The sequence below is a fragment of the Taudactylus pleione genome, unplaced genomic scaffold (assembly GCF_031769625.1).
Source record: "Taudactylus pleione unplaced genomic scaffold, aTauple2 ptg000615l, whole genome shotgun sequence".
Lineage (NCBI taxonomy): Eukaryota > Metazoa > Chordata > Amphibia > Anura > Myobatrachidae > Taudactylus > Taudactylus pleione.
The window spans coordinates 5,938,891-5,964,993 of NW_028285017.1; the positions used below are offsets into that span (position 1 = coordinate 5,938,891).

At 45.7% G+C, this 26,103-nt stretch overlaps 1 protein-coding gene across 1 annotated transcript in view; it reads right to left on the minus strand.

Annotated features, from left to right (window-relative positions):
• PTPN22 (protein tyrosine phosphatase non-receptor type 22) overlaps positions 1 to 26,103 on the minus strand; it is a 139,165-nt gene that overhangs the window by 47,877 nt on the left and 65,185 nt on the right. Inside the window, exon 3 of the mRNA XM_088454425.1 lies at positions 15,266 to 15,342. Within this exon, the coding sequence (XP_088310551.1) occupies positions 15,266 to 15,342 (77 nt within the window). The remainder of the gene's footprint in view (positions 1 to 15,265; positions 15,343 to 26,103) is intronic.

Sequence of the window (26,103 nt, forward strand, 5' to 3'; positions counted from 1 at the left end):
GTACATGAGAGTGACGGAACATCATAACTGTCTATTTTACATGTGACTGGTTTTTGTATTGAAAAGTTTTATTGTATTGATCAAAATAAAAACTGGTAGGTAAAAAAAATCATCAAAGTGAAAGTACCGTATAACATGCTCTGCAGTAACCAGTGTACATGTCTCTAAGGGGCCTATTTATTTAGATACCGTCTCTCTAAAATCATGTGGCAATGGCAATTTCCACATGATTTAAATGACCTGCTACCTAAAAAGAGTCTAATGCGGAATATATCATAAATATCTTCTGCACTATGCAAACTAACTAGGGGTACTGGAATTTAAGACACCATGATCATAGACAGACACTTAACTCGTGGTTCTATGCAGCTTTCCGTAATTTTTTGCACTATACAGGACATGGACGTAGGTCGTCGGGATCCCCCTTTACCTGGATATGGTGGGTAGGCCCATAACCTTGGCCATGATTATGCTAAAAACCTCTATTGGTTGCAAAATTTTATTGCATTTATATATTATCAGCAATTTAGAGTTGTGCACCTGAGCTTTGTCTGTTTCTGTGCCTGCAATTAGTCTCATCAGGTAGCACCTCCCATTATATATATTCAGGGTGTGCAGTCCAGGAATCTTTCCAGCAGTACATTTTAGGACAGATGCCATTTAAGAACTGGTATTAGACTATTTTGCAACTTAGGGCCTGATTCATGTAATAGGGCCTGATTCATGTAATCTCCAATATTTTATGATTTGGGCATGTGTAGGAGTCGCTCTGCGTATGTGCAGATCTGCTCCTGCAACGTCGGTTGCAGTGTCCCAAAAGCCGTAGCATCATTGACATGTTGCTGGCGTTTGGAGGGCGGTGACAAAGAGCATTCCAGAAAATGGGGGCGTGTCAGCCCTGTTTTCTGGGCATGCTGACAGCAGTGGTTGTATCCATTGGCGGGCTGGGCTGGGGGGCAGAGTGCCATGTGCCCCCCAGGCCGCAGCGCCATGCGGGCCCCGGGCAATCTGTGTTACTGTGACACAGCTGCTCCGCGCGTGTAGCACTGACCGGACGGAGCGCTGTCAGACTCTCATCGGCTGCTGCTGCTCCCACTGCGGGAGCCATCTTCCGGCTCCCGCAGTGGGTACTGGGAGAAACGACATGACGTCATGACGTCTCTCCCATTGTGCAAAGCGGCCCTGGAGGACGGACGGAGGAGCTAATAGCAGCGGCGGGACCAGGAGCGGGCTTTCAGGTAAGTGTTTTTTGGGGGTTTTTTAATTACTTGTCTCTCTACTGGGGCGGGGCTACTACTGGGGGCACTACAAGGGGGATTACTACTGGGGGCACTACAAGGGGGATTACTACTGGGGGCATTACAAGGGGGGGCTACTACTGGGGGCACTACAAGGGGGATTACTACTGGGGGCATTACAAGGGGGGCTACTACTGGTGGCACTACAAGGGGGAGAGAGCACTACTGGGGGCATTACAAGGGGGGCTACTACTGGTGGCACTACAAGGGGGACTACTACTGGGGGCACTACAAGGTGGGGACTACTACTGGGGGCATTACAGGGGGAGAGCACTACTAAGGGCACTGCAAGGGGGGACTAGTACTGGGGACACAACAAGGGGGGCTGCTACTGGGGGAACTACAAGGGGGGATTACTACTGGGGGCACTACAAGGGGGGACTTCTACTGGGGGCACTACAAGCTAAAAAAGGGGGGGGGGGACTACTACTGGGGGCACTGCATAGGTGGTACCACTACAGGGGGCACTATATAAGGGGCTTACTACTGGGGGAACAAGTGGCACTGCACAGGGGGGACTACTACTGGGTGCACTGTATAAGGGGCACTGCATAGGAGGATCACTACTAGGGGCACTACTGGTGGCCTGCATAAGGGGGTCCTCTCCTGGGGCACAGGGGGAACTGCATAAGGGCACCACCACAGGGGGCTGCCTCATATCTTTATTTTTACTTTACATTAATTCCATATGGAGACGTCTCCTACCTGGAACACTTAAGGGGGGGGCGCCTAAGCACGCACGTGCTCCGGGCAACCTGGCTACACCTCTGCCAGGGCCACCTGCATGCATTTGCCCCCCAGGCTAAAAGTTGCCAGCCAGCCCCTGGTTGTAACTTGTATGCAGCTTCACTGGCCCCAGCAGCGTGATTTTGCCAGACATCTGAGTAACCTAAGGAGGGTCACTTAGATGTCTGATGTTTCAGTTGATTCCATGCTTTGTCTTTTTATGCAGCAGTAAATCATAGAAGCCGGCAGTGAGCATCTTTTTATTTAAGACGTATTGTGCAGCTTTTGCACAATTTTGCACAGCCGCTGCGTGCAAAGATGAAATTAGCGTATATCTTTGAAATAGGCTCTTACGGCTCGATTCAGACGCAATTGCTAAGAAGTCTTTGCTCTTAGCTGGATGATTATCGCATTCTGCGCATGCGTACGCTTCGCAGTGCGCATACCAGTGCGAGAGATCGTGAAGCGCATGCTCGCTGCGCATAGACTGCCCTGCAGAGTGAGTGACAGGAGAGGCCGTTTGTGGGTGGTGACAGGGGCAGGCCACTAGAAACGGGGGAGTGGAGGTGCGAACGCAGGCGTGCCTGAGCGTCTTAACGCCATTGCAGAGGCATGCATAATTATCAGGCAGTGTCACAGTGCAAGTCACCTGGTTCTATTTCACACTGAAGTGTTTGCAATGCTTGCGGTAGGATATGGTCTGCCTCAAGCGCTGTGATCGCATCTGATGGTTCCCGATGTACCGATGGTTGCATACACTTCCTGGAGATTCCGTGCGCAAGTGGGCGTCTTAAGACAGGATGGTGGGCATCTACTTACACAAAGCGATTGCACACCAAGAGATAGTGGGTGTGTTTATGCCTTGCCATGCGATCGTCTGCCATGCCGCCACTTTGCCGAATTTGCATATGCTGGGAGCGAGCGTACGCATCTAGCGAGCGGGTCTGAATGAGCTCCTTAGTATGTTATATTGCATCTTGGCAGGGATGTAACTAGTGGTGTGCAATAGTTGTGCGAGCGTTAGTATAAGCATTCTTATTAAACCTCTGCATACTGATCCTGGTTTGCTTCTCATTTTGAACCTCTGCCCTTGACCCCAACCGTGGCGTGTCTCTCCGTCGTGAACCTGCACTTGTGACCCTGGCTTTCGGTTTGTCATCTTATTGTTCTGGACATTGGCCTGTGACCCTGACCTTTGCCTGCTTGAGATTTCTCCTGCCTGCTGATGTTGATCCACACCTGTAGTCCCACATAGTCACCTCTATGGGGCAGTTAGAAGGCTGCAATGAGCGGACTCCCAGCAGAGAAGTCTGTCCTGCCGAGAGCAGTGGTGGCCCTGGGTACTGGGGGCATAGCCAAATTGAAAAGGTGATGCCATGTCTCCTCTCAAAACTGTTTTTATTTTTAAAGTACTATGGGCAACTGTGTAATCTCATGCAATGAATCTGCAAAAAACATGCTAATGGCTGCCAGCGCTCAGCCAGCCCAGAGATGCCCACTACTGCCTTCTCACATCCATAATACCTTGCAGGCCTATGTATACATCGGTGACATCGGAGAACATCGGCCCCTCATGCACAATCACAGCAGCTCTGACCTGTCTCAGAAATGACAAGTCTTGTTGCACGCAGTGAGGCTGTGTAGCCAATCGCAGTGGCTAATTTATACGTGACCATGCAGCGGCGTTCCAACGGTAAAGCACATCTGCGTTTCTGCAACCACTCCCCCGTCACCACCCCAAATGCTCACGGCCTGTCACTCATTCTGCAATGGATTCCACAGTGTGTCCGTAATTGCAGTGCGATCGTTGCACACACGCAGTGCATGCACAACATGCAATAATTGGCCGAGCTGTTGCAATTGCAATCTATGCTGAATCAGGCCCTATGTGCGGCACTGCGAAGCATACTTTGCACTGGGAAGAAAGCAGATTTGTCCCCCTCAGCCAGGGGGCAGATCCAGTGGTGGTGGGGTGCAGTGATCAGTATGATAGCCCCCTAGTAACACATTTGCAGGGAGAGAGAGGAGAATGCTGCTGCTCAGTGGAAGTAACCTCCCTGGACCCTCTGCAGTCCAGCACACAGCAGCGTGTAGTGGGCTGGGGAGAGAAACTGCTGCCGCTGAGCAACACCAATCTCCTCTCTCTCCCAGGGGGCGGGATGCAGCACTGTGAGAAATGCGGTCAACCGTTTGACCACATCTCTCATATGCACCAAGCCTTGGAATGCATCTGATGCGGTGTGTAACGCCATCTTCAGATGGGCTTCTATTCGGAAAGTGATGTGAGAGGGATCCAATTGGATCCCTACCAGCACCCCCTGTGGCATGGACATCCTTCTGTGCATGTGCATAAGGATGCTGGAGAGACTTCTGGGTCATAGAACAAGAAGTCTCTCAATCACAAAGGACAGCTCTTACTGGGAGAGCTATTCTTTGCAGCCTTCATCATGCATACCGGCGTAGTTAATATCGGTATGCATGCGAAGAGTGGCGGGATGCATCGCATCTCAAAAGCGATCATGTATTTCGCCCCCCGTCTGATATACTACTGACACGGGCCCCTCAAGCCAAGCCGGATAAGTATCTGCTCCCCCCCCCCTCTTGGCATGCATCCCAGTGCTAACCCTAGCCTGACTAAAGTGATAGCGTACCTCATCGTCAATTTCAGAGCCAAAGTCCTGGCAATGGTATTTTGTTAAATAGCTTCATATCCTTTGTCTTATACTTTTTTGTGGCCTCACTGCCACCAATATACTCCTACATTTTTTATATTTGTCCTTGAATCTCATTTCAATAGTCTCATCCTGCTAAACAAAATGTTGTGCTCTCATTAAGAAGCAACCAAATCTGCTCAGCATATCAGAAAATACAAGATTCCGCAGCCCGCAGTCACTGATATCTTGCAAAAATAGATGCATTCACAGCAAGGAGCATTGGCTCTATGAGCCTGCAGATTTACACTTGTAAATAACAGTTATTGTCTAATATAAATGCATGCACAACCTCCCCCTCTACACTTCTTGACAAATTGGCTGGCCCACTATATGCATGGGGACTGTTTGAAACACATGAGCAAAACTGACATGATCCTGACATTAATTAATGTCCATCTTAAAAAGAACACATAAGACAAAAACTTGATTTTTTAACAAGAAATTTTTTTTACATCAGAGGTCTTTCTGACCACTTGGATCTAGCATCAGTCTGCTAGATCCAAGTGGGCAGAAGGACCTCTGATGTCACAACCATGTGACCTGCGACGGCAGTGGGAGGGGCAAGACCTGTGAGATATCAGTTTTAGTATCCACTTGCACATAGAGTGGGAACAGTAACTGTGGTGAGCAAAGCAAGCCCACGAGGGTACACTTTGGGTCCCATGTTCTGAACCTTACTCCTCCACCTGCCCTCATGTGTCACATAGTGTTCACGTCAGAGGTCCTTCACGCCACTTCACTTTAGACCTAACTGTTTCAGAATGCACATTTATCAGTAAAAATTTACATTTAAATATTCGAATGCTTGAATAAGCTTGAGAAGATATAAGCACACTGTTTTTTATTTTGGTACAGTAGTAGTTAGAGCTGGTTTTTGTTGATAGTTTGTAATTGGTTGAGGTCAGTTGCCAATCATTAATTTGGTTAGCCTATTAGCTGCCCCGTCGAGGCGCGGTTTAGCATTTGTATTTTAAGGCTGGAGGAGGAGTCAACTGCCTCTTGCCATTTTGAGATCCAGAGTGATAAGTACTCAGTAGCTGTAGTGTGCAGTTCATTCTTCACATAAACATTTTTTTATATCTTTTTCTTTTTTCATTCTGTCCCCCTTTCACATAGCCTTTCTCTCTATCACCCTATTTCTCTTTCCTTCCTTTCCTGTCTATTTCATTTCCTCTATCTCCTGTTATCCCAAACCACCCTTCCCCCCCTGTGTGCAGCACGATGCCCCGTCCCCGCAGAAATGCCCCCCCTCCCCGCCACCTTGCGGAGGCTGCCAGACCATTAGCGGCCGCCGTGGCCTCTCCTCTTGCCCGGAGTGCGCGCATGTCCGCAGCGCGCGCGGGCCCTCTCCTCCCGCCCGCCGCTGCGGCCACAGTGACTGACACCTCCTCCGCCCCGCTCCCACCAGCCCCTTTGCCATCCGGCCTCCGGGCTTGGTTGGCTGGGGGTGCGGGGAGCGCACCCAGCACCCCCCGGCTGTTTCCCCCGCCGGACGTTAGCGGGCTGCCCGCCCGGCTCCCCCGGCAGCCCCGCACAGTGACATATTCCCGGTGGCCATTTTGGATCGTGCGGGGCCCCAGCTCCCGCCCGCCGCTCCGGTTACAGCGGCGGGCAGCCCCGACATTATAAACCTGCCAGGTCCGGCGGTCGCTCTAGGGACCCCCCCAAATATTTTGGCCCATGGGGTTAGGGGGATTGCAGGCCACTAGCCACGCCCCCTCGCCTCCGGCGGCCATTTTAGATGAGGAGGAGGTTTTCACCTCCTCTGATTCCCCCCTCTCTGCCCTAGGGACAGGAGGACCGGGGTTTGCTTCAGCGCCTAGGGCGCAGGCCTATCCTAGGAGTCAGGCTAGCATGCCTGCAGATGCTTTGCAGCAACCCCCTTTTATTCAATTCACTAGGCCATTTGCGCAGCGAGATAGGGCAACCCCTTATGGTTCTGGGCCCAGGTTGCTGGCTCCAGGATCGACCCCCCCACCTGCTGCGGCCTACATAAATGCGGGGCAGCAGTTCTTGCGTTATCGGCCTGGCCCCACCCCCACCCCTCCGTTTGGTTTTTCACCTTACTGCAGCCAGGGTTCATACTTGCAGTCATTTACAAACCCGTTCATGGGTGCGAGCCAGCAATTTTACCCTAACTCGTACGCACAAGCGCCTGGGTTTTTGCCCCAGCAGCTCTTTTCTGCCCCGGGCAATTTTGCACCCATGCACCAACAGGTTCAGTTCATTCCTGGGCAGCACGTTCGCCAGCAGCTGGTGTGCCAACCCCCCCTTCCACAATCCCCTCCCCCGCCCTTGCTATCAAACACAGCAGAGGGTCAATCTTTCCCTACAGCAGCGCCGCCCCTACCACCTTCTTCTGCGCTCCCCCTCCTAAAAGTTCCTCATTAACTCCCCCTGCGCCTGTTGCTACTTGTCCTCCCTCTGCTACAACTACTAATCCGAATGTCTCGAGCCTGCAGGTTTCATTAGTTCAACCCTTGGCATCCGCGTCAACTTCAAGGGAGGTCGTCACTGATGTAAGCTCCATGGGCATGCCGCACATCGTGGGTTAAGCCTCCGCCTCCAGGGATACGCCCGAAGTCCCGTCGGCATTTGGATCAGGTGAGATGAGTGTTACAGTGACTTCAATTGCGCAGCTATCACATTTTGATGAGTCTTCGGACTCCTCTAGTTCTGGGGAGAGGCCGTGCAAGCTCATGAAATATTTTGTGCAACAGTTGAAGGGTAAAGGCAAGAGTCCCAAAAGAGCGGGTAGTTTAGCGGCTAGCTCGGTTCTAGACGCTTCGGGGGATGCGGTCCATTGCTCCAACACGGCAATATTAAGAGGAGTTAGGTCCAAAATCAGAGAGCGAATTCGTAAAGGCCGTTATGTCGACATGTTCGCCATTACTCATGACACTAAGAAGGCGTTAGACACAGCAAAAAAGGGGGGAGTAGCAGCAGAGGAGGCCAGGAAGAGCTATCAGAATTGGCTGACTGGTATATATGTGTTTGCTGCCTGTTATATCGAGACGCGCCCAGCTGAATGTCTGAATGTGCTGAAGTACCTGCATTTAGTCCAGGGTATGCAGGTTGCAGCTGGGCATAATGTTTGGAGACAGTATGATGAACTTTTTAGGAAAAAACAGGATGGCCAGAAAGTTTTTAGTTTTGGGTTTAAGGATGTTGAGGTGTGGCTGGAAGTGACGCAGCAGGCCCGATCAGCTGTCGAGCCTACGGTGGGGCGTAAACATCCCTTTCCGGCCCGCCCCGGATTTAATACGGGAGGCAAAGGGAAGTGCTACGCGTTTAATAATGCCCAGTGTAGCAGAGGAGCCAGTTGCCGCTACCGGCACGTGTGCATGCTATGTGGGGGAAGTCATGCAGCAAAGGAATGCAATCGTTCCGGGGGTTCCGCAGCAGGAAAAAAGGACCAGCATACAGGTGCTAAATAAAGCTGCGTCGCCAATAAGATTTGAAGTATTAGAGCCCTGGTTGAGGCGTTATCCTCTTATGGCGGCCTTCCTATTACAGGGTTTTAAGGAGGGTTTTAGGTTACCGTTGGTTCGTCCAGTTATGGTTGTAGCTAAAAGAAATCTTAAGTCAGCTAGGGATTTTCCAGGGGTGGTCGCGGAGAAAATAGAGGTCGAGCTGAGTTTGGGGCGTATGTGTGGCCCTTTTACCTCTCCGCCTCTGGAAAATCTTTGCATTTCCCCGTTAGGCGTGGTCCCAAAAAAGGAGCAAGGAAAGTTCAGGTTAATTCAGCACTTGTCTTACCCGGAAGGAGGTTCAGTTAATGACGCTTTAGATCCGAGCGATTGCAGTGTCACATACCAGTCATTTGAGGATGCACTTGGTATTGTGTGGGAGTTTGGTAAAGGGGCTCTGTTAGCAAAGATCGATGTTGAATCGGCCTTCAGGTTGCTCCCTTTGCATCCTGAATCATTTAAGTACATGGGCTTTCGGATTGGTGATTCAATTTACATAGACAAGTGTCTGCCCATGGGCTGTTCTATTTCTTGTTCCTTTTTTGAGTGTTTTAGCACCTTTTTGCAGTGGTGTCTACAAGCGGGCACTAGCCATGCAGGCGTCGCTCATTATCTTGACGATTTTATTTTAGTAGGGCCGGCCGATAGCGCAGTCTGTAGTGACCTGCTTTTTTCAATCAAGGCGCTTTTTGGTTCAATGGGGGTTCCCATTGCACACAAAAAAATGGAGGGCCCCGTTACTAGTTTATCTTACCTCGGTATTGAAATCGACACTGATTTGGGTTTATGCAGGCTCCCCTGTGATAAGGTGCAGAGGATCAGCGAGTTGTTATTGCATTTTACATCAGTTAAGAAAATAACTCTGAAACAACTGCAGTCGCTTTTAGGTTTGCTGAATTTTGCTTGTCGCGTCATTCCCATGGGTAGGGTTTTTTGTCGCAGGCTGGAGCGTGCCTCTGCCGGCGTTAAAAAAGCTTGCCACTTGGTCCGCCTTTCAGCGGACATGAGGGAAGACTTTAAGGTTTGGTTAAGATTCCTGCGAGAGTTTAATGGGGTTCGCATTTGGCTCGCTTCGTCTGTAGCCAATCACGAACTTCAATTGTTCACAGACGCATCAGGGTCATTGGGTTTTGGAGCATTTTTTGGCGGGGAGTGGTGCGCTGAAGCTTGGCCCGATTCGTGGCATTGGGGGGGTTTGACTCGCAATTTGCTTCTATTGAAGCTATTTCCAATTGTGGTAGCGGTGGAGCTCTGGGCTTCTAAGTTTAGCAATCGTAGTATAGTATTTTGGTGCGATAACTTGGGAGTAGTCCAAGCCATTAACAATCAGAGGTCGGTCTGCCCCCAAGTGCTCAGGCTGCTTAGGCATTTAGTTTTTGTCTGTCTGTTGAGAAACATTGATTTTAAGGCCAGGCACATTCCTGGTGTGGAGAATGAGATAGCGGATGCCTTGTCTCGGTTCCAGTGGGGGAGGTTTAGGTCATTGGCACCGGCTGCCAGGATTAATGGTTTGCCTTGTCCTGATTTTGTCTGGCAGATCATAAATCCGGCATGGAAGGACTCGCTTTGAGGGCACTCGCGCCAGGTACGTTGAGGTCTTATTCCGCAGCTTGGAATGAATGGCAGGTTTTTCTTGCAAATTCCGAGAAGGGTAAGGAGCTGCATGTCAGTATGTCTGAATTTGTGTGGCAGGGGCATGAGAGTGGTCATTCAAAAGCTTCTATGTCTGGCGCCTTAGCTGGCATTTCATACTTCTCGCGAATGTACGGTTTGAATGATCCTACGAAATCATTCATCATTACTAAAGCAATGAGAGGCTGGGCGAGGGGAAAAGGCGGCTCCGGCCGATTCCCGTAGGCCAATAGATGTGTGTATGTTGAGGGATTTAGTTTTGGCAGTCCCAGGAGTAGCTAAAGGTGAATTCGAGGCAATTTTGTTTAGTTTGGCTTTTGTGCTGGCATTTTTTGGCGCTTTACGGGTTGGGAAGTTAGTGGCAAAAAATAAAGCATCAGTCAACTCAGGGTTGCTTCTGTGTAATGTTCTAGTTAAAGAAAGTGCCATACTGTTAAAAATACAGAAATCAAAAACAGATCAGATGGGCCGGGGGCGTTGGATTTCTGTTCCCTCGCACCCTGAGCTGTGCATCTGCCCGGTCACTCTAGCCAACAAATATAATCAGCAGCGTCCAAAAGGGGGAACTCAATGGCTTATTCATGAAGATCTTTCCCCCCTATCTAAGTTCCAGTTTGCAAGCGTTTTCAATAAATGCTTGACAGCTTTGGGTGTGCCGACTGAAGAGTTCGGCACCCATTTGTTTAGGATTGGGGAGGCAACTTGCGCTGCAGCATCAGGTTCTTCCGCGGAGGCAATCAAGCACTTGGGTAGATGGAAGTCTTCAGCTTATAAGTGTTATATAAGCGGCGATAAGTTACAGAAGTAGTGGCGCCCCTGGCGAGTTTGTTATTTAGGAAACCCAGTGCCTTATGCTACCCGCTGCTAGGGGGGATTGGAGTTCTTTTCACATTTGCCCTCAAAGAAAGAGGTTTGGTGTTGTTCACCTCCATCTGGGTCACCTAAGCAACTCAGTTTTTCCCCTTCCATGTTTTCGTTCTGGTTTTAAGTTTTGTTTAATGGTTAATTCAAAATGATTAATGTTATGTTATACGGCTTTTTCCCATCACAGGTTTTTTGAAGAAAGATTGCCGGGTGTGGATTGTTGGGCATTCTTTTGTTTACTGGGCTAGCAGGCATAATGGGGCCAGTTTATCCCCTTTTAAGGTCCGTTGGATAGGGTTGAGAGGTTTTAGGTGGAGCGGCCTTTTGGACTTGCTATGGCAGTCAGAGAGCAAGTGGGGGACCCCTGACTGTCTGGTCGTGCACTTGGGTGGTAATGACCTTGGCACGTGTAAAGGAGTTGAATTGATCATTGCCATTAAGCGAGATTTGGAATTAGTAGCAGAACGTTGGCCACTGGTTAAACTTTGCTGGTCTGAGATGATTCCAAGGAGGTTCTGGCGAGGTACACAAGGGGGGGGCGGCCCTAGACAGAGTAAGAAGGAAGCTGAATGCTGCAGTCTCTCGGTTTGTGGTTGGCTTGGGCGGGCGTGCTATCAAGCACCGTCGTCTTCGATATGAGGAGGCACATTTATATAGGCCAGATGGAGTGCACCTCACTGAGGAAGGTTTAGGATTTTTTGTCTCTGACATTCTAGCCTCATTGGAATAGTTAGTAGGGGCTGTGTTTTTTCTTTGGTGGCGTTACGTGGCCATTCCTTTTTGTCCACGTTGTTGGCGGAAAGCAGTGCTCCTCGGCGGCTCAATTTAGCGCAGCAGAGCTTGGCTAGCATTCCCCCTTTGAGAAAAGCGAGTCGGTTGCTACCTTAAGGGAGAACCAGGTCTTCATCCTAGGGAGGGGCCAGCACTATGCTAGTTAAGGGGGGGTGGTTCTACCCAGGATAGCTTGCGCAGGGGGTGGAGAAAACTCCACCCCATTTTGGTAAAGCGATCAATTAATTATGAGCTGTGGACCGAGGTAGCACTGCTTTTTCGCCACCAGGACTAATTAACAATTCTAATTTCATATAATAAATTTGGCTGTGACCTCTTTTACCAATTCTATACAGTTGTCAGTGTCTTATTTATTAGTTAAGTTATAGCTTAAGAGTGTTGTGTAAAATAATAAAACTATGGGTGACTTAAAATATTCCAATGCTTGAATAAGCTTGAGAAGATATAAGCACACTGTTTTTTATTTTGGTACAGTACTTGTTAGAGCTGATTTTTGTTGATAGTTTGTAATTGGTTGAGGTCAGTTGCCAATCATTAATTTGGTTAGCCTATTAGCTGCTCCGTCGAGGCGGGGTTTAGCATTTGTATTTTAAGGCTGGAGGAGGAGTCAACTGCCTCTTGCCATTTTGAGATATGGCACATTGAGGAATTGGTTTGTACCAATATTTTATTCATGGTGAGAAATTGGTTTGTACCAATAGTTATCAGTTGAGGAATTGGTGTGTTCCAATACGTTTATTGGTGGAATATGCTATGTTTCTTGTTCCAACAGGTGAGGCGCAGCAGGCGGAAAGCAGTGCTCCTCGGTGGCTCAATTTAGCGCAGCAGAGCTTGGCTAGCATTCCCCCTTTGAGAAAAGTGAGTCGGTTGCTACCTTAAGGGAGAACCAGGTCTTCATCCTAGGGAGGGGCCAGCACTATGCTAGTTAAGGGGGGGTGGTTCTACCCAGGATAGCTTGCGCAGGGGGTGGAGAAAACTCCACCCCATTTTGGTAAAGCGATCAATTAATTATGAGCTGTGGACCGAGGTAGCACTGCTGTTTCGCCACCAGGACTAATTAACAATTCTAATTTCATATAATAAATTTGGCTGTGACCTATTTTACCAATTCTATACAGTTGTTTGTATCTTATTTATTAGTTAAGTTATAGCTTAAGAGTGTTGTGTAAAATAATAAAACTATGGGTGACTTATAAGTTGTTGTATTTATTTGTTGTTGATTTTTTTTATTCCATTAGCAACATTTTCAACCTTTAATTTTATTCAAATATTTGAATTAGCTTTTTTAAAAATAAATAAATAAATAAATAAATATATAAATGATTAAGCATAAAAAACAAATGTAAAATGGAAACAGTGTGTATTTTATTATTCCATAAAACTTTAAAACAGTATCTTCACAAAAAGTTAACATATTCTTACAGAAGTCTGAAGACGTCTGATACCCAGAGAAAATGCATTGGAGGCTCCTTTACTCTGCCTTTTATGAACTTTCCGCTTTCAAACCAGATAAGCCAGTTTTTGTTATTTCCACTCTGTGTGGTGTTTTATGTATTTTATGCTCTTGCTAAACTTTTCATTACACAGTCAGGTCCATAAATATTGGGACATTGACAGAATTTTCATATTTTGGCCTCTATTCACCACCACAATGGCTTTGAAATGAAACAAACAAGATGTGATTTAACTGCAGACTTTCAGATTTAATTTGAGGGTAATTACATCCAAATCAGGTGAACGGTGTAGGAATTACAATGGTTTCTATATGTGCCTCCCACTTTTTAAGGGGCCAAAAGTAATGGGACAAACTAAACAATCCTAAATCTAGCTTTCACTTTTTAATACTTTGTTGCAAATCCTTTGCAGGCAATTACAGCCTGAAGTCTGGAACGCATAGACATCACCAGACGCTGAGTTTCATCCCTGGTGATGCTCTGCCAGGCCTCTACTGCAAATGTCTTCAGTTCTTGCTTGTTCTTGGGGCATTTTCCCTTCAGTTTTGTCTTCATCAAGTAAAATGCATGCTCAATCGGATTCAGGTCAGGGGATTGACGTGGCCATTGCATAACATTCCACTTTTTAGCCTTAAAAAACTCTTTGGTTGCTTTTGCAGTACGCTTCGGGTCATTGTCCATCTGCACTGTGAAGCGCTGTCCAATGAGTTCTGAAGCATTTAACTGAATATGAGCATATAATATTGCCCAAAACACTTCAGAATTCATTCTGCTGCTTTTGTCAGCAGTCACATCATCAATAAATACAAGGGAACCAGTTCCATTGGCAGCCATACATGCCCACGCCATGACACTACCACCACCATGCTTCACTTATGAGGTGGTATGTTTTGGATCATGAGCAGTTCCTTTCCTTCTCTTCTCTTCCCATCACTCTGGTACAAGTTGATATTTGTCTCAGCTGTCAATAGGATGTTGTTCCAGAACTGTAATGGCTTTTTTTAGATGTTGTTTGGCAAACTCTAATCTGGTCTTCCTGTTTTTGTGGCTCACCAATGGTTTGCATCTTGTGGTGAACCCTCTATTTTCGCTCTTGTGAAGTCTTCTCTTGATTGTTGACTTTGACACATATACATCTACCTCCTGGAGAGTGTTCTTCATTTGGCCAACTGTTGTGAAGGGGTTTTTCTTCACCAGGGAAATAATTCTTTTGTCATCCACCACAGTTGTTTTCCGTGGTCTTCCGGGTCTTTTGGTGTTGCTGAGCTCTCCGGTGCGTTCTTTCTTTTTAAGAATTTTCCAAAGACTTGATTTGGCCACACCTAATGTTTTTGCAATCTCTCTGATGGGTTTGTTTTCATTTTTCAGCCTAATGATGGCTTGCTTCACTGATAGTGACAGCTCTTTGGATCTCATATTGAGAGTTGACAGCAACTGATTCCAAATGCAAATGTTACACCTAGAATCAACTCCAGACCTTTTACCTGCTTAATTAATAATGAAATAATGAGGGAATGGCCCACACCTGTCCATGAAATAGCTTTTGAGTTGATAGTCCCATTACTTTTGGCCCCTTAAAAAGTGGGAGGCACATATTGAAACTGTTGTAATTCCTACACCGTTCACCTGATTTGGATGTAATTACCCTCAAATTAAATCTGAAAGTCTGCAGTTAAAGCATATCTTGTTTGTTTCATTTCAAAACCATTGTGGTGGTGAATAGAGGACAAAATATGAAAATTCTGTCAATGTCCCAATATTTATGGACCTGACTGTATGTCTTTGTGAACCATTTATGCATATAGCCCCATATGTCTAAGGCTAGATTTTTTCTTAAGAAAAATTACTTTATGTTTTATAAAATCCAATTAAATTTTCTCGTTTTTAAATATATTTATAGATATTGATAATTGAGTGCACTATTCTATTCTTGTATTTATCTGTTTATTTTTCTCTGCACGTTACTAGCACTTTCCAATATACTTACATCATTTGTGGCTAATAAGGATCTGAGGGGTTCAATGAATAGCCATATAGTGGCATTTATGCACATTGCACTTTAAATAATTATTTTGTGTTTGAATTGTTGAGTATTGGTTCATATACACACACACAAGATACAAAAGCACGGTGGGCGCTCTATTTCAGTTCTAATCATTTTATTTCTTTTCACGTAACAGATTACCACTATTACATTCTTACTGTTTAAGTTGACACCCATATTACTGGGGAGCGCTTTTCACACCTTTTTTTTTAAACACACACACATATATATATAGTTGTTTCTGATAGAACAAGAAAATTTAAATACATACCCTAATAAAACTGGCATTGATAAAATCTGTATCTTCATCCGAGGTGATCAGTGAGAGTTCCACACGACTGTGATCAACTGTAATACAAAGGTACATACAGATGTATACAGAACAATTTTTACCCTCAAATTGTATAAGGCAGTGTCAGAGATACCTTTTTAGTCGTATGTTGCTACTGTTTATGATTCAAGCTAAATGTTTGAGATAACATCTGAACCATGTACATAAGAACATTTTAGAAATTGTGGCTATAACAACAAAATGTGTCTTAATCAATTTTGAAGTGATATAAAAAGTCAGCACTGTTCCTGCCATCTTCAATTTATTTACACAGTTTGACCATTTGGCAAGTGAATTCAAGGAAAGGTTTAAGGTGTGTTGAATGTGTGTACAAGCAATAGTACAACATCCTAGAGCAAATGGGGAACAGTAACAGTGAATGCTTATCATGTGCTATAAAATAAAAGTTAGTATTTACAGTATTTCAAAATAAATGTATAATTCATATAAAAGTATATTGTACACATAACTGTCCAACTTATTGCATAACTCAATGTCCATGTCAATTAGTTGTAGCAGCCAGTCAAAGTCCTTATTCTTATTAGAAAGAATAATTGGGTTTCAAAATAGAAAGTGTAACCAGTGACAGAAGATCTATAAAAGCTTGGAATGTGAAAAAGTGGAGAGAGATAAAGTACCAACAGATCAGCTCCTGTCATTTTTCAAACACAACCTGTAAAATAGCAGTTAGAAGCTGATTGGTTTGGAACTTTATCTCTCTCCGCTTTATTTAATTCCAAGCTTTGATAAATCTCCCTCACAGTTGCCAATGCCTTAAGCTCTAATGATTGAGGTTGATTAATTTTTGCTCATAGCGGAAGAATATCCTATGCTCACAAGGCCGGGTGTAATTAGTACTTGTTGGCCGCCATAACAAATTGCTTTGTACAGGAGAGGAAGGGGGGTGGTTTTGAGATGAGCATCCATACATTGCTCAAGATTAATTAATACACTCATTACCACCTGCATTGCCTAATGCATTTATCTCCTTAGTTTCTCTAACCAGACTTCCTTTGCAAAATTTTCTTCTACTCTTGTCAGTCTCTACATTACATTGGTTGCCTATATTTTACCAAATTGAATACAAAATACTTCTACTAAAATGCAAAAGCATTACCAAACCTGCACCAACATACATATCTTCAATTGTCGACATATTACAAGTTACAACGCTACCTCTCAACTCTGCACTAGATCTTTGTCTCTCAGTCACATTCATACCCATTCAGTCCCTGGCTTGCCCTCTATTTCTCTTCCACAAGGTGTCGCTTCTATAGCACTCAATAGAATACTAGCATGTGAGGGTTCGGTATATTATGTTGAAAGTCATCATGTTGTAATGTCGATATGCAGAATGTCAATATCCATCATGTCTACACTGATGAAATGTTGGACATAATTAGGTATTGTGTCAGTATTTAATGATTCACATAATAAATGTGATTTATTTTGTATTTATGGGCATTTCTCCAGAATATTTTTTATCCCAGCAACGCTGTTTACTGATTTAGTTCATATGATTAGGCAAATTCACACCTTCCCTTTTGTTCAATGATTAGAATATCCACAAAACAGTCCGGGTGCATCGATCACTTACCTACTAGCGGATCTCCGGCAGCTCCTGCGGTGCCTTCTAGGTCTGGCAGTCAGTTGACGATGACTTCCGGCTGTCATCCAGTGGTAAGTTATGTCCCTAACCATAACCTTCCCTTCCCGCAGCCTAACCCAAATCCCCCCCTATTGGCTAACCCTAACCCTCCGTTCCTGCAGCCAACCCTAATTTTGGCAGTCTGCAAAATGTCGACATTTCACATGTCAGCATTCTGCAGAATGTCGACATTTTGAACATGTTGACATTCTGCAGATGTCGAAATGTACAATGTCAACATATTAACAATGTCAACATCATAACTGTCGACATTGTGCTGTCGACATTAGGACTGTTGACATTGTGATTGCTGACTGTATCCCACTTGTGACACCTTATCACAACTTTTTTTCCTCTAGCATATCACACATAGCCATGGGAATGTTCAGCCAGAGGGATAGTTAAATGAGGACCTGTTCCAGCCTAGGCTTTCATACTCTGTCCATTGTATACTGCAGAAGCTATAATGCCACCAGGGTATTAGGCAAACAAGCAGTGGAGGGAAAGACATGGTTTGGAGGAGTTGTCCGCAATGCTTCTCTCCTAACAAAGTTTCAAGGGTAATAAGTTAACAAAAACATGCTGCTCGCTTGTATGTTGTCCCCTTAATTCTTGTCTGCACCTACAGTATGTCTCTTGTTTGTTCCACCATGTCTGCGCAGTTGATTGTATTCTGCATTACTTTCCTTTCATTATCTGCCTCTTCTTTTGTGTCTTCTCCCCCTTCAATTTGTTTTCTTACTATTAAATAGAGATGTGCGCTGACTACCGGGTTTTGGTTTTGGATCTGGATTCATCTTTGTGCTTAGCTGTAAATGCGAATTCCGAACTGTGGGAGAACTGTGACTCAGATCTGTCCGGATCTCCTCAGGAGGTCAGAATCGCGACTGGATTAATGAACCGCATATCTCTACTATTAACTGCCACAAGTTTGATGCAATATATAGCTTGGCTACGTAGCAATTCATGTATACTTACCCTTCCGGCAAAGCGATCCGGTACCCAGGTCACCGGCGATCCTGTCTTCAGCTGCGGCCCTCTCTGGGAAGCAAGGAGTTGACAGCCAGGTCCGCTGCTGGGATGTCAAGGGGCGGAACCAGTGCCGGGTGCCGGGCAGAACTCAGGGAGGTAAGCAACTTCCCTGCCCGCTTTGTCACGTTGTTCAGAGTACGCCATCCTCAGATGGCGAATCTGACCACACAGGAGAAGTGGAAAACTCATCTTTCTGTTCTTTAATGAATCACATTCATCATACTACAGTATGATAATGCAATTCAGCCACGGAGCAAGGGTGCCACTGGAGAAGTAATGTAATGGAGAAGTAATGTAATGGAGAAGTAATGAACTTACTTCTCCAGTGAATAGCACCAAGCAGAGAAAAGCCCTGTTTACCGCAAAAAAAGCCCTGTACTGCAAAACAGGGCTCTTCTCTGCTCCATAAATAGACCCCAATTTCTGTTTCTTCTCCCATTCCCCATGGAATAATTACCCCCGTACTTGTACTCTATGTATATTGAGTCTAAACTATTTATGTACCCCTCCACCTCTTATAGCTGTGCTCCCCTTTTTGCTGGTTAGACCACAGCACCCTCTGCAGGATGAGTAAGGCAGACTCCACTCTTTGTCACATTCTATCAAGAAGACAGGAGGCTCTGATACTCATTTGTGGTTTCTTTACTCTTTTAGACTTGCCAAGTCACTCAGTCCCATCATGTGACACCTTGTTAGGGACTGTCTCATGGTCCCATAGTGAATGGCGCACATCACGGGGTGAATTAGATCTTTGTTTTGGTTGTTTGTTTTTCTTTCAAGCCAAATCCCATGACCTGTCACACACCATCATCACTCTCTCTAACATAGCCATGCCCTCTGTATTTAAATAAGCAGAGACAGGAACAGTGGACATAGGCAAGTAGAGGAGCTATAATCTAAGGCCGCACATGTGCAGGAACACTAATGTTGTCCCATTACATCTGGCAATGTAATCTTTTGCCACTTCAACAATTGGGGAAATAATAGGTATTATCAGTCATTGAAACATCTGCTTATTGGAACAGCTGTCCTGGCAAAAAGAGAATGGTGAATAGCCCTGATAGTTCATCCATTATCAACGTAAATATGGGTGATAAGAGATGTTAGATGCTGGGAAAATTAACAAAAGTGTCTTAAATTAGCCCTGTGAAGTGTTTTTTGCCATTAAAGTTGCTCATGGGGTTTTCAAGATCTGTATTTCTGCTTTTAGTCTTGGGGATCTATTTACTAAGCTGTTTTAGGAGATAACGTGAACGGTGATAAGGTACCAGCCAATCAGCTCCTAACTGCCATGTCACAGGCTGTGTTTGAAAAATGGCAGTTAGGAGCTGAGTGGCTGGTACCTTATCACTGTTCACTTTAACTCCTAACACAGCTTAGTAAATAGACCCCTCAATCCTCTAGAAATTGCATTTCTGTAAAAAGGAAGCCCTGGTGCATCTCTAGAATCACCAACTCTACTATCTCTTATAAATCTGCAGCTAATTCACAGACATATTTCTATTACTCAACCTGAACACAAACATATTTCTTCCATGAAAGTGCTTTCAAATCTGCATTATTAGATCCGGTGTTATTTTTCATAAAGTTAGGTACCTGTGCACTTGCAGCCAGGGCTGCCATAAGAAATTGTGGGGCCCAGTACAAATTAACAGGAACCCCCCCCCCCCCCCCCCACCACCAACTCTTTACATACACACAACCAAATCTTGCTCCCGTGGGCATGCAATCCTGGCACATGGTCCTATCAAATAACAGATATGTCCCTCAGATCTCCTTACGTGCCATCAGACCCCACACACATAAAAAAGTAGTATATATATATATATATATACGCACACAGAATAAAAAGGTATAAGCATTTAAAAAATATAAAAATATATATTTTAGATTTTTCAGGGATTGCGGTAGTGCATAGAAAAATAGAGAAGAATAGAGTAAAAGCTCCGGTGGTTTGTTACAGGGACATTGTGCTTACCGGTCATCTGTCGATTCAATGATGTGGCGCACGCTGATCCCAATTGTGTGTCCTTTCGTCCACATCACCTATCACTTCTCATTGGTAACCAACTGTCTTAGAGATGGGAGCAAAGAAACATGTGGGGAGGGGTGCAGAGTCACATATGAAGCAGGAGAGGCACATACAGTATAGGGCAGGAAAACACATGGGGGAGCAAGGCACATGCTGTGAAGGGGCCAGAGACACACATTGGGCAGAAGAGGCACATACAATATGGGGCAGGAGAGACACATGTGGTGAGGGAGGCACATGTGGCGAGGGAGGCAGAGGCACATATTGGGCGGAAGAGGTGGATACAGTATGGGGCAGGAGAGGCAGATGTGGGGGGGTGTGACATAGATGGTTAAATGGAGCAGGTGCATGAAGGGGCAGAGGCGCAGATGATAAAAGGTAAGAGGCAAAGGCACATATGGGGAATGGGCAGAGGCGCAGATGATAAAAGGTAAGAGGCAGAGGCACATATGGGAAATGGGCAGAGACACAGATGATAAAAGGTAAGAGGCAGAGGCACATATGGTTAATGGGCAGAGACACAGATGTGGAGGAGGCAGTAAAGGGGAGGTACAAAGGGCACAGATAGTAAGAGGGGGAAAGAGGAGCAGGGGCACATATGTCAAAGAGGCCAGTGTATGTTGTAAAGTGAAAAGTGGTATCTCTATGTAACATTGTGCATCACAGCTACTGCTCCGTGTGCTGCACAGCCACAGTGCTTCTTAGCTCATGTAAGTACAGTAGTTAGAAGTAGAGAAGAGAGAGCAGGGGAGTACTAGGTGCGGTACACCTGTGGTTGCTTAGTTTGTATTAGAAAGGAAGATTGCTCTGGAAGGGGTCTGTATAAGAAATGGGGGCACGGAGCGCACACCTTCATGCACCTATCTGGCCTTAAAAGTGCAGATGATCCTGACAGGTCAGCCGCAGGGCCGGTTCAAGACATTGTGGATCTCAGGGCGAAAGTTCCTAGTTGCGCCCCCCCGCCCTCCCCCCCCAAAAAAAAGTAAGAAAGAAAGAAATTACTTTTTTAGATGGCATTCCTCTGTGCGCGCTGAAAGTGCACCCGCTTCCAGAAAGGGGGCGTGTCCTTGCGGAACACCCCCAATTCATCACACTGTGGGGCGTGCCCAGCACTTATGAAGGTGCTGGGCTTCCCCTAAGCTCTCCCCTCGTGGCGAATGATTGCCATGTGCAGTAATGCGCCTTACACAGTATGTCTTGCACAGTAGTGCCCTGTATAACACATTATGCCACATGCAGTAATGCCCTTTATAACACATTATGCCACATGCAGTAATGCCCTTTATAACACATTATGCCACACGCAGTAATGCCCTGTATATGACATTATGCCACATGCAGTAATGCCCTGTATAACACATTATGCCACACGCAGTAATGCACTTTATAACACATTATGCCACATGCAGTAATGCCCTTTATAACACATTATGCCACATGCTGTAATGCCCTGTATAACACATTATGCCACATGCAGTAATGCCCTTTATAACACATTATGTCACATGCAGTAATGGCCTTTATAACACATTATGCCACATGCAGTAATGCCCTTTATAACACATTATGCCATACGCAGTAATAACCTGTATAACACATTATGCCACACGCAGTAATGCCCTGTATAATACATTATGCCACAGTAATTCCTTTATTCATGTTCCCCAATTCAAATTACGCCACACAGTAGTCCCTTATTCATGTTTATGACACACAGTGGTGCCCTTTTTAGACAATGCCCAAATTAGTGCCCCTTATACACAAGGCCCACAGTAGTAGTGGCCCTAATACAATTCCCACAGTAGTAGTGCCCCTAATACAATGCTCACAGTAGTAGTGCCCCTTATACAATGCTCACAGCATTAGTAGTGCCCGCAGTGGTGATGCCCACACACAGTGTTAATGCCCCCACTGGTAATGTCCCTTATAATAGTGCCCCCATTGGCAATACCCCCAATAGTAGTGCCCCCAATAGAAATGTCCCCCTATAGCCATGACCCACTATAGTCATGGCCCCAGTAGCAATGCCCCCCTATAGCCATGCCCCCTATAGTAATGCCCCCTATAGCCATAAAAAAACACAATTAAAATACAAACACAATACTTACCTTAAGCCCCGCTCCTGCGTCCACTGCTGTCCGGTCCAACCGTGGCTCCACCACGGATCTATGGGAGAGACGTCATGACGTCTCTCCCACAGTGCTCTCTGCGGGAGCCAAAGCTCAGGAGTGAGCTCCGGCTCCTTGGATCTATGGGAGAGACGCCATGACGTCATGATGTCCCTCCCATAGTGCTCTCTGCGGGATCCGGAAGCCGGAGCTCAGGAGTGAGCTCCGGCTTTCGGCTGCCGCTGCAGGGAGGGAGCTGGGTGCCCGCTGATAACAAATATCAGCAGGCATCCGGCAGATGGAGCCTACCTACGGCGACTAGTGGGGGAGGAAACGGGGCTGTGCGGTTTTTTGGGGGGGATTTTTTTTTCTTCTCTCTTGGGGACTCAGTGGCGCCCTCTAGGCCCTGTTAGCCCGCCCCTAGAACCGCCACTGGTCAGCCGCGTACTGTAGCGCGGTCAGTCAGAATCATCATTGCCGCAGCATCGGGGCCCCCAGTCTACCTGTAATGACAGTGCCGGTTACACATCACTGCCGCTGGTCGGCCGTGTAATTGCTGTGTGATGAGTCTTGACTCATTCACACCTCTCCAGCCACTGGCCAGCACTAGCGGCTTGCGCTGACCTGTGTGGCAATATAGTAATTCATTGCCGACGGGTGGGCCCCCTCAGCTGTCCGGTACCCCCTTGATGACGCCCCTGCTTGCAGCACAGATATATGCCAATATTATACCTATATGGCATAATCAAAGGACACTTTGGAGGAGATGTATCAAACCTTCTAAAAAGGCAAGTGGAGATGTCCTCCATATCATCCAACCAGCTTTTAGCTATCGTTTATCATGTACATTCTATAAAATGATAGCTAGAAGCTAATTGGTTTCTATGACAAGCTTTTTTACCTGACCTCCTTAGAAGGTTTGATACATCTCCTCAAAATATATTAGTTAATAACCTTAAAATCAGTCTATTTAACTTCATACCTAATATTTAGGTGACCAAAGCTGGTCTGCAGGGAAAGTCAATGAGACCTGGAGATACAACTAAAAGTGGGACACGTGTGGCGATATATATTCTTGAAGAAGAGCGCAGCGTGGTAAATGTAGAGATACAGTGATCCACCAATCATCAACAACATATTCAGGTGCTCAACTTGCCTTTTTCCACTACTGGTCCCAGGACCCCATCACTGGCAAATGAAGAGTCACAATATATTGAAATTAAGAACTCTGACCCATCAAATCAAATCTTCAGTAATCACTTTGTACACAGGTGTGTTGACCAACACATGCTTCCATACCACATACCCATGGCGTACTACCTCTCACTGAATTTTTTTACCTGGCCTCTTCACTATGACCAACACCCTCTGTCCTTCGTTGAGTGATGCAGCTGTTGGAGGAGGACTCAGAGATGTACCTTCAAGGTCATCTGTTCCATCCCCACTCAATTTGCTATCTTCAGACACTGTTTCAACTCATGCACCCAACCAGCAAGGTCAACTTGCCAGTCTCCTTCCCTGGATGCCCCAACATCAGGGAGTACAGAGTGTATCCTGTAACAAGATGTATATGCATATTGTAGGTCCATACCAATTTAGGCACAACCTAAATTTTCTGGACTGCTTCAAGGGTTCTGAGCATCTGTAGTATGTAGCGATTGAATCTCTCACATGCCCCATTCCCCTGAGGTTGGCATGCAGTGGTCCTGGACTGCCTCATACCATACATTTGGCACAATTCTCATATTGGACATCCTTGGAAGCAAGCCCTTTGACCTCATATGCAGATAAACTGGTCCACAATAGACTTGGCAGCTGACCCCAGAGATTGATCCTGAGTGCAATGGGTGAAATTGGTAATAACGGTCAGCCATGACCAGGGAATACTGATAACCATTAACAGATTCCCCACGAGCACATAGTCCACCAAGAGCCTGCACACGTCTTCCTGGTCGCCACAGCCACTTGCATGTTTTTTCCACCATTAAAAGGGCACCTTGCACATGAGTGCTTTGCATCATCTCTCATTCAAGCTGCCCTAGATATTTGCATATTTTTTACCTGCAGCATCCAGATATTCTCATGGACACAATAACAGCCCTTCCTGAACAGCATTCCATTCCTAACTGGAACATAGCCGAAGCACTGGTAAGACCAAAGGGCACCTGGTCAAAAAGGCGACAGTTGCTTTCTTCTCCCTGTCTTTCTCAGCCACAGGTATTTGCCAGTCCATACGAAATTCTTAAAGACTCAGGGCCTGATTGAGCAAGGTTCGCTATTCTGCTTATATGCACGCAAGGCAGTTGCTAATATCAGCGTTGATATGTAAATGCTTGCATTCGCATTGCGATCGCAGCCTGACGTAAGGACGCACATTTCCCCTTACATCCGTATACTTTGATAGCATAGCTAAATAATCAGTAACATGGAGTAACATCGCACACATACGCACAGATAAGGCAGCTCAGACCTCACTCAGGAATTGCTTACTTCAGCGCACGCTATGGGGCCTCAGGCTGCGTATGGTATCGCTGTGGATAATTTATGCACACCCCTGTAATGCCGTTCCAAAGCACTGGCACGCCTGAGTTCACCTGACCATCCCGCAATGGGTCTGCGTAGCCTCTGTGATCACAGTCCCGATTCCAGTGGCTAGTTCGCGCAGGCACACTGCGATGTATAGGTATGCGCAGAACGCAACAATCAGCCGATTGCCTGTGTATAAGCGACTGCGGTCTCTTGCTGAATCAGGCCCTCAATGAGCAGTGTTGGACATGCATCCCCGATTGTACAGCTGTTCAGGCAATGTTAACTGATTTTCTCAACAATAAATAATCTACACAATTTAATATTACCGAACAATATATACCAACAGCATATGCGGCTTAACTAAAGGTTGCTTATTAAATTATACAGTTCAGCAAACTCTATGTGGCGGTAACATTAACTGTTAATTAGCAACAGCTATACCTATATAACAATCTCATGCTACATAGCTGCTCATTACTAACTGGGATATCGCTATAAATAACGTTATGTGGTCAGATTACAAGCTACTTATTAATAACCGGTGACATTACTACTGGTGTAGGTTACATATTTTGTGGATAAAAAAATTGTAGCTGCTTAGTAATGAACCAGCACCTATTCCAATGTGTATTATATGGTTATATTACAAACTGCTCTTTAAAGATCTGCTATGCTGTACATTCCCAATTTTAGATCTATACATGTATTCATAGAAGGATTACAAGGATTGTGGGTGTGATATAATATGTCTACATTCAGAATGTCCACATTCAGTATGTTGACAAATGATATGTCGACATCCACAATGTTACCTAAATGTCGACATTATAAAATGTCGACACTCACAATGTTGATACTGATATTTTGGCCTAAAACTAACTCTATCGCCAACTGCAACCTAACCCTACTAGCAGTCTAACCCTAACCCTGATTGTAGTCTAAAGGTAAGTACACACTGGGCAAGTAAAGTGAACGACTGAACGATAACCATATCGTTATCGTTCAGTCGTCCACTTTATCATCCATTTTTTACATCAAAATGATGAACGATAACGACGACGTGCATTCCCGTGGGTCGTTTGTCATTATCGTTCATCGGGTTAACATGCAGGCCAACCTGACGATGTCGTCAGGTTGCTGCATGTTATGGAATGGGGGAGAGAGCCCGGCGCTGAACGATATCGTTAATGATATCGTTCAGCGGGTGTGCTCAATGTCATGAACAACATTGAGCACAGCCTGCCGGGGACACTCTAGACGATATCGCTCAGGGAGCATATCATCTAGTGTGTACACTTACTAACCCTAACTGCAACCTAATTCTAATTGTAGCCTAACCCTAACCCTAATTGTAGCCTAACCCTAAATCTAATTGCATCTGTCGACATTGTGACTGTCAACATGCACAATGTCAAAATTGTTAGTGTCG